The 9,755-nt window shown below is 41.2% G+C and overlaps 2 protein-coding genes across 5 annotated transcripts in view; both read right to left on the reverse strand.

Moving 5' to 3' along the window:
• Window positions 1–3,770, reverse strand: part of LOC112149335 (NACHT and WD repeat domain-containing protein 2) — a 10,325-nt gene extending 6,555 nt beyond the window's left edge. Inside the window, exons 1-8 of the mRNA XM_036214936.1 lie at window positions 3,668–3,770; window positions 3,492–3,580; window positions 2,855–2,962; window positions 1,457–1,642; window positions 1,210–1,339; window positions 995–1,128; window positions 496–849; window positions 308–409 (exon numbers count right to left, since the gene is read on the reverse strand). Coding sequence (XP_036070829.1) covers window positions 308–409; window positions 496–849; window positions 995–1,128; window positions 1,210–1,339; window positions 1,457–1,642; window positions 2,855–2,962; window positions 3,492–3,580; window positions 3,668–3,731 — 1,167 coding nt within the window. The 5' untranslated portion in view covers window positions 3,732–3,770. The remainder of the gene's footprint in view (window positions 1–307; window positions 410–495; window positions 850–994; window positions 1,129–1,209; window positions 1,340–1,456; window positions 1,643–2,854; window positions 2,963–3,491; window positions 3,581–3,667) is intronic.
• A 900-nt stretch (window positions 3,771–4,670) lies between these two features.
• The window catches only part of LOC112149231 (F-BAR and double SH3 domains protein 2), a 51,590-nt gene continuing 46,505 nt past the window's right edge, over window positions 4,671–9,755 (reverse strand). For all 4 annotated transcript variants that reach the window (XM_024276815.2, XM_024276814.2, XM_024276812.2 and 1 more), the window contains 3 exons: window positions 8,856–9,048; window positions 8,689–8,777; window positions 4,671–7,322 (listed from right to left, as the gene is read on the reverse strand). In XM_024276815.2, coding sequence (XP_024132583.1) covers window positions 7,230–7,322; window positions 8,689–8,777; window positions 8,856–9,048 — 375 coding nt within the window. In that variant the 3' untranslated portion in view covers window positions 4,671–7,229. The remainder of the gene's footprint in view (window positions 7,323–8,688; window positions 8,778–8,855; window positions 9,049–9,755) is intronic.

A 9,755-nucleotide genomic window follows, 5' to 3' on the forward strand; every position in this document is an offset into this window, starting at 1 on the left:
GTTTGGATCACCGACTCAAGTATACAGTATTTTAAATCAAGCACAGCGAAGGACATAAGTATTTAAACCCTCTTGCAAATATAACTGAAGATGATATTTTAATATTTTATTTTTGTGTAATTTCTGTTTTTTGTGAAGCACTATCCCTTCATTTACTGTCTGATTTTTGATCAACATGGAGCATCCTGCACCAAAGATTCTCTGGTCATTTCTGATAGTTTTCCATGTTTTTTTTAAATCATTTTTTTGTCTGTTAAATCCATTATAACTGCTGACAGATGTTGAGGACTTTCATCTGCACTCATACCTGATGAGTGCAGTGAGCCAGAAGCACCGTCTTCCCCGTGCACGGTCCTCCTACCACCACTAGTGGGCACTGTTGATCCTTCTGCTGCACATAAGCTCTGACCTAAAACCATGGAGATTCAAGTCCAGACTGAAGGTCCAACAGAACAACTCGAAGACGTAATCAGAAAACCGTACATCACCCCTGACCTTTTCCTCCTGTGCTTGAATGATGTCATAAAACCCCGACAGGATGCCGCACAGATGCTCCTGGTCAGCCCACTCTCCCGTTAAAGAGCCCACATTTTGGAAGACCCCTCCAGAACCCAACGAGCTTGAGCTGCCGATAAACGAGACGAGGTCAGCATAAACCTGCTGACTCAGGGAGTCTGTGTAGGCTCGCCTTCTCGCTGTGGTGTAACCATGGCGACGGTCACACTCAGTGGTGAAGGTATAAACTAGAAGGTGGCAGGAGGTGACAAGAGCAGGCAGGTAGCCGTCACACATCTCTGATAGGAATTGGTCATGGGTGGGTGCTGCCACGGTGGGATCAGAGATCTCTGCCTGAAGGTGCCAAAGGAAAAACATTTTGGACTAAATCAAATAAAAATAAATAGAAATATATTTAAAAGTTTAAATGTTTTGGTTTTATTTGATATTTGTCCTTGTACAAATGTTCCCAGATTTCTTTAAAAGTGAGGCCTTTTACCTCCGAGCCTGACAGCAGCTGGTTGGACGTGTCTTTCCTGGCATTGAGGACCTTGTGGACGTAAACCACACTGCGGTTGGTGATGTCCTCAACCGTCGGGTTCGCCAAAGCAAATCGCAGATCTTTATCGAGGACTGGAGGCATACAAACAATGAGAATTCAGTCTGCAGAAGACAAAAAAGTCTACATCAGTGGACACAAGACCCACAATTTACCTGAACCGTACAAACTACGGGCTCTCTGTGGGGCCAAAAGACCTCTGCAGAAACTCAGAGTCACTGCTGTCTGAAACACCTTCTTCAGCTCTTCTTCATTCTTCCTTTCTGTTTCCTCATTACCATCTGACTGCAGAGCAGAGAGGCTTTTTAGAAAACTGCACCACACACTTCTTCCTCACAAATGTGAGCTTTAGAAGAACAAAAGTTGTTAACTTTTGAATAGAGATCAGTTTGTTATGTTTACCAGAGGACTGGAGGAAGATCTCAGAGAGAAAGAAGCAGGGATGATGTTCTCGTCCCTCTGGTAGGCCTTCTCCAGTTCCAGGGTGCTGATTCCCACCTGCTGGCTCACCTGCAGCAGCAGCTGGAACTCTGACACCTCCACCTGGGTGGGCAGACAGCCGGCGCCATACTGATGTCCCACCAGAGCCTGGAGCGCCACCGTGTGGACACAAAAGGAGCATCAGAACAAACGAACATCTGTTCTTTTTCATTTGTTTGTGTAGAATGTGTATCAGAGGATGCAATTTCAGGGGATAATGAAGTATTTTACAAGTGTAAAGGAAAGTAAAAGTATCTTTTAATGTCATCTGAGGTGTATGTCCACTGTGAGAGACATAATCTAAAAAAAAAAATTAATCTGGAAATGTAATTTAAGTAGTATGCTCCAGCTGCAAATAAATATGTGTCACCTGTCTGACCCTCAAAGACCTGTTAGTCCACCTTTAAATAGTCCACCTTCACTCCACTAATTATCCTAAATTAGAAGCACCTGTTTGAGGTCGTTAGTTGAATAAAGACACCTGTCCACCCCATAGAATCAGTGAAAGTAAGAACTCAGCCCAGAACTATACAGGAGGAGCTGGGAGCACCGTTTCCAAGGTTACTGTTGGTCCCACACTACAATGTCATGATTTGAAATCATGCATGGCATAGAAGGTTCCTCCGCTTAAACCAGCACATGTCCAGCTCTGTCTTAGATTTGGATGATCCAGAGGATTCATGGGAGAACGCCATGTGGTCAGATGAGACCAGAATAGAACTTTCAGATCTTAATTCTACTTTTCATGTTTAGATGAAGAAAAATGAGTACAATCCCAATAACATCATCCCTCTAGAGTTTCTAGGTTTTGTAGATTTTTTTTTTAAGATTATTTCTCTCACAGTGGACATCCACCTAAGATGAAAATGTCAGACCCCTCCATCATTTCTAAGTGGGAGAACTTGCAACTTTGTGTCAACATTGAACGTTTAACTGCTGTACATTTTGCAAAAACTATAGTTTTATTCTCTAGTATTTTTCGTTTGTTTTATGCCATGATGCTAAATAAATAGTTTAAATGTTTTAGAGTTTAAACCAAGGATTTCTCCTTGCTGGAATCATAAGGTGACTTTGTGCAGCTAAAACACACAACAGTGGAAGATGATTGTTTTGGAGTTGAAATCTGTGCATCGATGGCCTGAAAACTAAAACTGAAATCCCCAGAAGAACATCAGCATATGCTTTTATGATTCACCAATTATTCTAGGTGGTGATCTTTGTTTGAAGCCTCACAGTGCAGAAGGACTGACTGCTGCCTTCAGTGTGTGATGTTCATTGACTCCCGCAGGCCTCTGATCTGTGGTGGGGGGGTTTATTTACCAGCAAAAAGGGCCCGGCTGAGCTCTCTCTGCACTCTGTAATCAACCGCCGTCTGGTGTTTTCATCCGGCCAGCGACGAGGATCACTGGACTCAAATGGATCTATCACCTGCAAAACACACACCTGTGACTGGAAAGCCAATAACAGACAGCAGGGAGGTGGACGGATGACACATCAGGTTCTTCTGGCCGTTAATCACGGTGTCGCGGTGATGATATACTGCTCTGTGTGAGGCCGACTGTGTTGACGTGAGGAACACACGAGCACAAACAAACAGACGGTGGAGCTCCAGCTGCTCCTCCTCTTCACTGTCGAATCTAGTTAGCAGAAGTTGAGCAGAGGTGATCGCACCGTATCGAGAGCGGCTTCAAACAGGAAGTGTGAAATAATCAAGGATGGATGCACAGAGTGCTGCAGTATATTCATCAGATCAAAAAATGCTTATATTTCTAAACTTCCTGAATATACAGTGAATTCTAGTCATGTATAGATTAAAGTTTTATTGTTGGGTGGTAAAATGCACGTTTAGGTTATCAGGAAAGAAAATTGAAAAAGTGGAATCAACTCTGCTTCTGATCCAGACTGAAAAACGCCTCACTTTCAGGAGATTAGGTCTCAGCAGGTGAAGAGAACTCACTCTCACATCCAGGCCCAGCGAGGATCTGCAGTATCTTCTCAACCTGGGGAACACGTCCTCTCTGAGCGCCTGACGCTCCATCCTGCTGTCTGACAAACACAGTTTAGGACTCAAAGATCAGCAAACACAGTTGAACCTAAAGGAGACTTACTCCTGGAGTTATGGAGCTACCATACCTTCTGGGTTGGAACATAGATAGATTTTCACACAGGAAGAGCGGAAGTGTCCTTTGGTGTCCATGCCTGACCAAAAAAATGCCCCCAAAAAACCAGAGGAGGCCTTCAGCAGGAGCAGCTTCTCCTCTGCGGAGCCGTTTCTGGTTCTGCTCCAGACAGGAAGCTGCAGCCGGAGGATGTTTATGGACTTGATCACGCCCAACAGAGGCTCTGAAGGAAAACCTACACCCACTTTGGATCCAGGAGAGGACGAGAACACCACCTTCATCATATTTTTTTATTAACATTTTTACACAATAAATACAAACTTCAGTTATTGTACAGCCGATATGATGCTCAGGAACGCCTGTTCTCATTTGAGTCAACAGTCCGTGAGGAGAGAAGAAGGCCGAATGTTCCCGCTCTGAATCATAAAAAATACACGTATAGAAAACATAGAAACCAAATCATCGAACACGTCAGCAGATCGAGGAGGTCAGTGGAGGAGGGGAACCTGGAAGCAGGAGATGTGAGTGAATTTGCACAGGAATGAAAACGCTCCACACACTTCACTCCTTTTCTCATGAGGGTCACAGGAAGCTAGAAAACGTCATTTCAAAATAAGAGGCTAAAGTTGTCGGGTTTTGTTTCAGAAGGATGAGAGGTTCCATCAAACTTCGTAAAGGTTAGTATTCAGTAAATACTGTTAAAAAAAAACAATATCATTTATAGTGTTACTCATAGGGTTCTTTAATCTTTGGGGATTTTTTTCATTTTAAGTTTAAATATACTTTTATTTCATTTCTGAAGCACAGTTTATTGTTTAGGATTGTTTTAAGCAGCGTTAACTTTCTGTGTTGCTTTCTACAACTTCCTATTACGCCATCATAAAAACAGAAAAACAAATCTGTTTTTAGCAAAAAGTGATTTATTCAGAGCGAACTCGGAGCTTTAAAGTAGAGCTGGTGTGAAAAGAAACTGGGAAAAATCCAGAATACATGATAAAAATAAATTAAACATCACATTTTAATTCAAAATTCTGTTGTTTTTATTTTTTATAAAATTCAGGAAACTTCAAACCATCGACAATTTTCTTTCCATGTCTTTGGAGGCTATTAAATATCAATGCCTCTGAATCTGCGCGTTAATAAAGTCAGAATGGAATGAAAACAAAAACATTTCTGTATTTGTAGCTACAGGGATTTGTCAGTTTTCTCTATTCATGCAGATACCACATGAGGTTACGACGACCTTCAGGGGAGGATACAAATAAATAAATAAAAGTGCTACTTTTGTCGCATAGGTAAGGACCTAAAGGCTTAAACGTGTACACGAAGGAGAGATTCAGTTTGACTTGAAGAAAAGTCACAGGTTTGTACGTTGCTGCATTTGAACGTCACTCGCTGGTTCCATCCTCACCTGCAGCCTTTACTGTCAAAACCACGGACTGCATATGAGAACTGGATTGAGTAGACCCCTCCCCCCTGGTGTTCCAAGCAGGAAGCACCTCTTTTTTCATATTTTTTCTGTTATTGAAGTTATAAACTGACCAATCAGATGCCTCAATAGAAGTGGGTGGAGCTTGTTGGCCCCCATGTCCAACATTCATGACACTGCCTTTGGCAACACGCATTTATGAGGCCACTTCCAAAGACAAGTCTACGTAAATCCACGCATATGCACGTTTCAGGCTTCTGTGTTCTAAAATCCCATGTTAACAGATAGCTACGCAAGTTTCTACAAGCGTTTTCGGACTCTATACTCTTGAACGCATGTTGAAAGTTAAACCAGGGTGACCAATCAGGAACTTGGATTTGTAAACAATTAATCAATAGGTCTATTTATATTCCTATGATCTGACCAGATCAGTCTGTCAGAGACAAGTTAATCAAATTGAATCAACCTATACAATTATAAAATTCTTTCAAAATAAGATACATTTATAGTTGATATTAGAAAATACCATATGGTTTGAGGCTAAAGATGATCTGGATCATTTTAGGTCAGTGAATCAGATTGTTCAAACTGAACCAATATCCATTATGAATCATATCAGCAACCAGAAATTATGAATCAATATGAATCCATTTGTTACACCCCTAATAATGATGTAAGGATGACATCTTCTTTTAATTCACATAGTGAGAACCACTTATAAATTGATGACGGAGAAATGAATAATTGTGGTTTGTGCCTGGCAGAAATTATGACACCAAGTCTTTCATAAGTCAAAATAGAGCTGGAGCAAGATTTGTACCATTTCACACCGACCCTTTTCCAAATGTCGGTGGTGGACATGCGCTAGTATTGAGTAGCGGCAGTCCAGTGTGAACACAGTAGGCTAACCGTGCCGTGTAGGAATGTAGCATTAGGGGAATGGACTTCCAACAAGCTCATTTTTAATTGGTGAGAGTGGTTGCCATAGCAACATTGACTCAGACCAACTCGGACCAATCGCTGCTTACTGAGGAAGTCTGGTTCCAACATGGCGGCGTCCGTGTCGTGATACAATGGTGACTGAATTGCCTTCATTTGGTTGGAATTGAAAGTAAGCCATTTTGTTTGGGGGGGGTTACACTCACTCCAGTTCTCAGATACAGTCGATGCTCAAAACAGAGTAAATGGATGGAAAATGGGGGATGACAGGAAGCACCCACCAACGTGATGCACAGAACGGTCACACAGCTACGAGTTCACCGGGGTTTAGTGGAGCTGTTCTCCTGAACATCACTTCAAATGAAAGTAAACCATTTTTCATTCAGCGACACAGAGGAGAGTTTACTGCTAGCGTACGTCTGTGTGGTTCATGACTGGGCGGGGACGGACCTGAAGAAACCTGATGAGACCAGATGAAGATCAGAGCAGATCGGAGGATCCCGCCTCCATTCTGCCCTTTAAGTTTTCTTTTTTAAAACTCTTCCGATCTCCTTCCGTCGCTCCGTCCTTCCTGTATTTACACACAAACTTCAAACTTTGAGCTGAGGATTAACATTCCTATGACAACAGTAATGTACTGTACTAATAATACACAATACATACATTTGATGATGATAATGACTATATATGGTGAAGGCTTTCTCTGTTCATTTACTACCTTTATACCACAACTGTCAGGATTGAACACTTTTGAGTGTCGCCAAACATCTCAGAGAACCGAACACCAACCTGATTTCCTCCAAACGAGGGAAAACAGATTTTTGTTCGTTTTTGCGGAGAATCTTTGACCACACTTTGAAACATTGTTTGACGCTTTTGAGCTTTTCTCTGTGTATTAAATATTAAATGTACTGCTTTACTTTCCGTCTACTGAGTGTAACGACACAAACGTCCCTCTTCCTGTTGCTACAGGTCTACTTCCTGTCTGTCAGCTCTGGAGTGGAAGAACAGAAAAGGTGGAGCAGGGAGGTGCTCCTTTTCCTTAGAAAGCAGAGATTCTTTCATCTCATCGCTCTGCTCGTGTTTTTATCTGGAGATTGAGTGTCTGGAGGAGCTTCCAATCCGCTCACTTTACATTTCTACGTCTGCTTCTGCGTTTTAGGTCCGGGGTGGTCTTTAGTTCTTTCAGGGCGCTGGTCTCTCCTCGTCACACGAGCGTGATCTCCACCTCCTCTGTTTTGTCACTCTTCTCCTGGTGCCGGCGGGAGAGTTGCTTGGGTGGGGGAGGAGCAGCTCGTACCTGTGGCAAACAAAGAAAAGAAGATTTCATGTTTTTACCATTTGTACATTTATTTCTTCTTTTTCTTTATTAGAATTAACAAATAAAATCAACCTTTTAGCTTAATGATTATGTTTGAAAATAAGTGACTCACATTTAAGAATGTTGGACTCTTAGTTCAGGATTTGATGAATAAACTAGGTGAACATACAGATTCTGACATTTATGGTCAAAACACATCAAGAAAACTCCAATTGAGGCAATTTTCTCTGTTTTGTTCAAATTAAGCAAATAATTCCTACAGTAATTTTAAAAAGGATATCAGTTTAATAAAAACTAATATTTTTGCACCATTGACTCTACAGATCGTCTTACTTTAGGCAGAGTTTGATCTGTAATGTTCATCACTGAAACACTTCAACTTAGAGACAAAATGTAAAAAAAAAAAAAAGCTTCAGGAAATCATTTTATTTGATTTTGCTAGAAATAATTTATTTCTATAATGGAGCAGAATATAACAGAAGTTCATCTAAATACTTTGCAATGTAATAATGATTAGTCAAAGGTTTAAAAACACTTCTGTTGCTATTTTGGTTCATTCTTCTTGCAGATCTTCTCAAGAGCTATGATGTTTTGGGGAAAACTTCTTCCACAGATCCTCTATAGGACTGAGGTCCAGATGCTGGCTAGAACACTTCAGAAGGTTGAAATATGTTTTATGGAGCCACTCCTACGTTACCATGGTAATGTGTTTGGGATCATTGTCATGCTGAAAGATCCAGACTTGTTTCATCCTCAAAGTTCTCACTGATTTTCTTTATACAGATTAGTCGTCCTTCTGTTTTGCAGAAAAGCAACCCAAAAGCATGATGCTTCCACCTCCATGCTTTATGGTGACTATAGTGTTCTTGGGATAGAACTCTTCAACCTTATACCAAATTGTGGATTGGTTCTGGGCTGTTTCTTCGCACATCATTGGTTCTCCACCAAGTTTCAGGGTGTAATCGGTTGTCTTTTATACAGATAACCAGTTGAAACGGGTGACATTAATTCAGGTAACCAGCAGAGGACAGAAGAGGTTTGTGGGAGACAGAATTTTTGTTTGCTTGTAGGAGATAAATATTTATTTTCTGCTCCAACAAATTCTTTAAACAAATCAAGCAATTTGATTACCTGGATTCTTTTTTACATTCTGTCTTACGGTTTCAATGTTTTCTTCTCAGCTTTTTAGGAGGAAAAAAAACACAGAATCTGTGACAAATACTTTTTACTCCACTGCTCATCTACTCTTTCTTTGTAAAACAACATTATCTCTTTGCTTCCATCATCAAAGCAATCCCATCATCTGTAGTTTTACAGATGTGCTTCAAACCGTGTTCATACTAACAGGTCGTAGTTTGCCGGGTCCTCCTTCAGGGGTGAACCGTAGAGGCTGAGAAAACCCCGGAGACACTGGACTGCGGCCAGAGCTTTGATCTGAAGCGAGAGATGAAAGATAAGGACATAAAGAACCCAGAATGGTGTCCACAGATGAAAGCTGCCGGTGGGTCTTACTGTGAGAGGACAGCTGCCCTTTGTACGATGCTGCAGGCAGTGGAAGCTTGTGCTCCCCGTTGAGTGCAGCTGAGGGGGAGCGCGGCAGAGGAGGGGGGGTGGAGGTCTCCGGGCTGGTGAAAGGGCTGATGGGAGGCTGATCGTACAGCGGAAGAGGCAGCAGAGATGACTGCAACTTTACAGATGGAGAGATCTGAGAAAGGTCAAACAAAAGTCAGAACCAACTTTTGACTTCACTGAATAGCATTTGTAAATGCTCATAGAGTCCTCTTGAAACAGATGCGTCTCGCATGTTTTTAAGCAACTTTGTTTCTGACAACTGACCAGCTGAATGGAGATTGTTGCTGTTTGGATTTTATCTGAAGTCGGTGCCAAACTGGTGCTTCAAAACTACAAAAAAATGTGTTTTTTTCCAAAGATGTTCCAAAAACAGTGTCAAAGGGTGAAGGAAAGCCCTTATATATGTGTAGGATGCTTTAGTTCCTTCTTTTTGAACTGTACATGAGAACTGGACTGAGTTAAGCAGCAAAATGAATTCTTTTAGACAGTCCCGGTAGAACCGTTTATGTCTATAACAGTTACAATTTGGCACAAAGTTTTATAACCTATCCCTACAGCTGACAAAACAATAACAAATCACACTTTCAGTGAAAATTATCTAATGGGCACGTTTTTTTAAACATTATTAAACTTTGATATTTCTGGTTATTTTAATTTAACTTCAGAATCAACCAAATGGTTTTTGTTTGAATTTAAAGGACAGAAAATCCTCTGTTTTAGTCATTTCAGATCTGTGGAGCAGCTTTTGTGTAACTAAGACACAGCAGGGTTTCTACTGCAACTGTTCTCACCTTCAGAATCTATTCCGTCACCGTAAAAACTCAATTTTAGCAAAGTAAA

This window comes from Oryzias melastigma, linkage group LG13 (genome assembly GCF_002922805.2).
Source record: "Oryzias melastigma strain HK-1 linkage group LG13, ASM292280v2, whole genome shotgun sequence".
Classification (NCBI taxonomy): domain Eukaryota; kingdom Metazoa; phylum Chordata; class Actinopteri; order Beloniformes; family Adrianichthyidae; genus Oryzias; species Oryzias melastigma.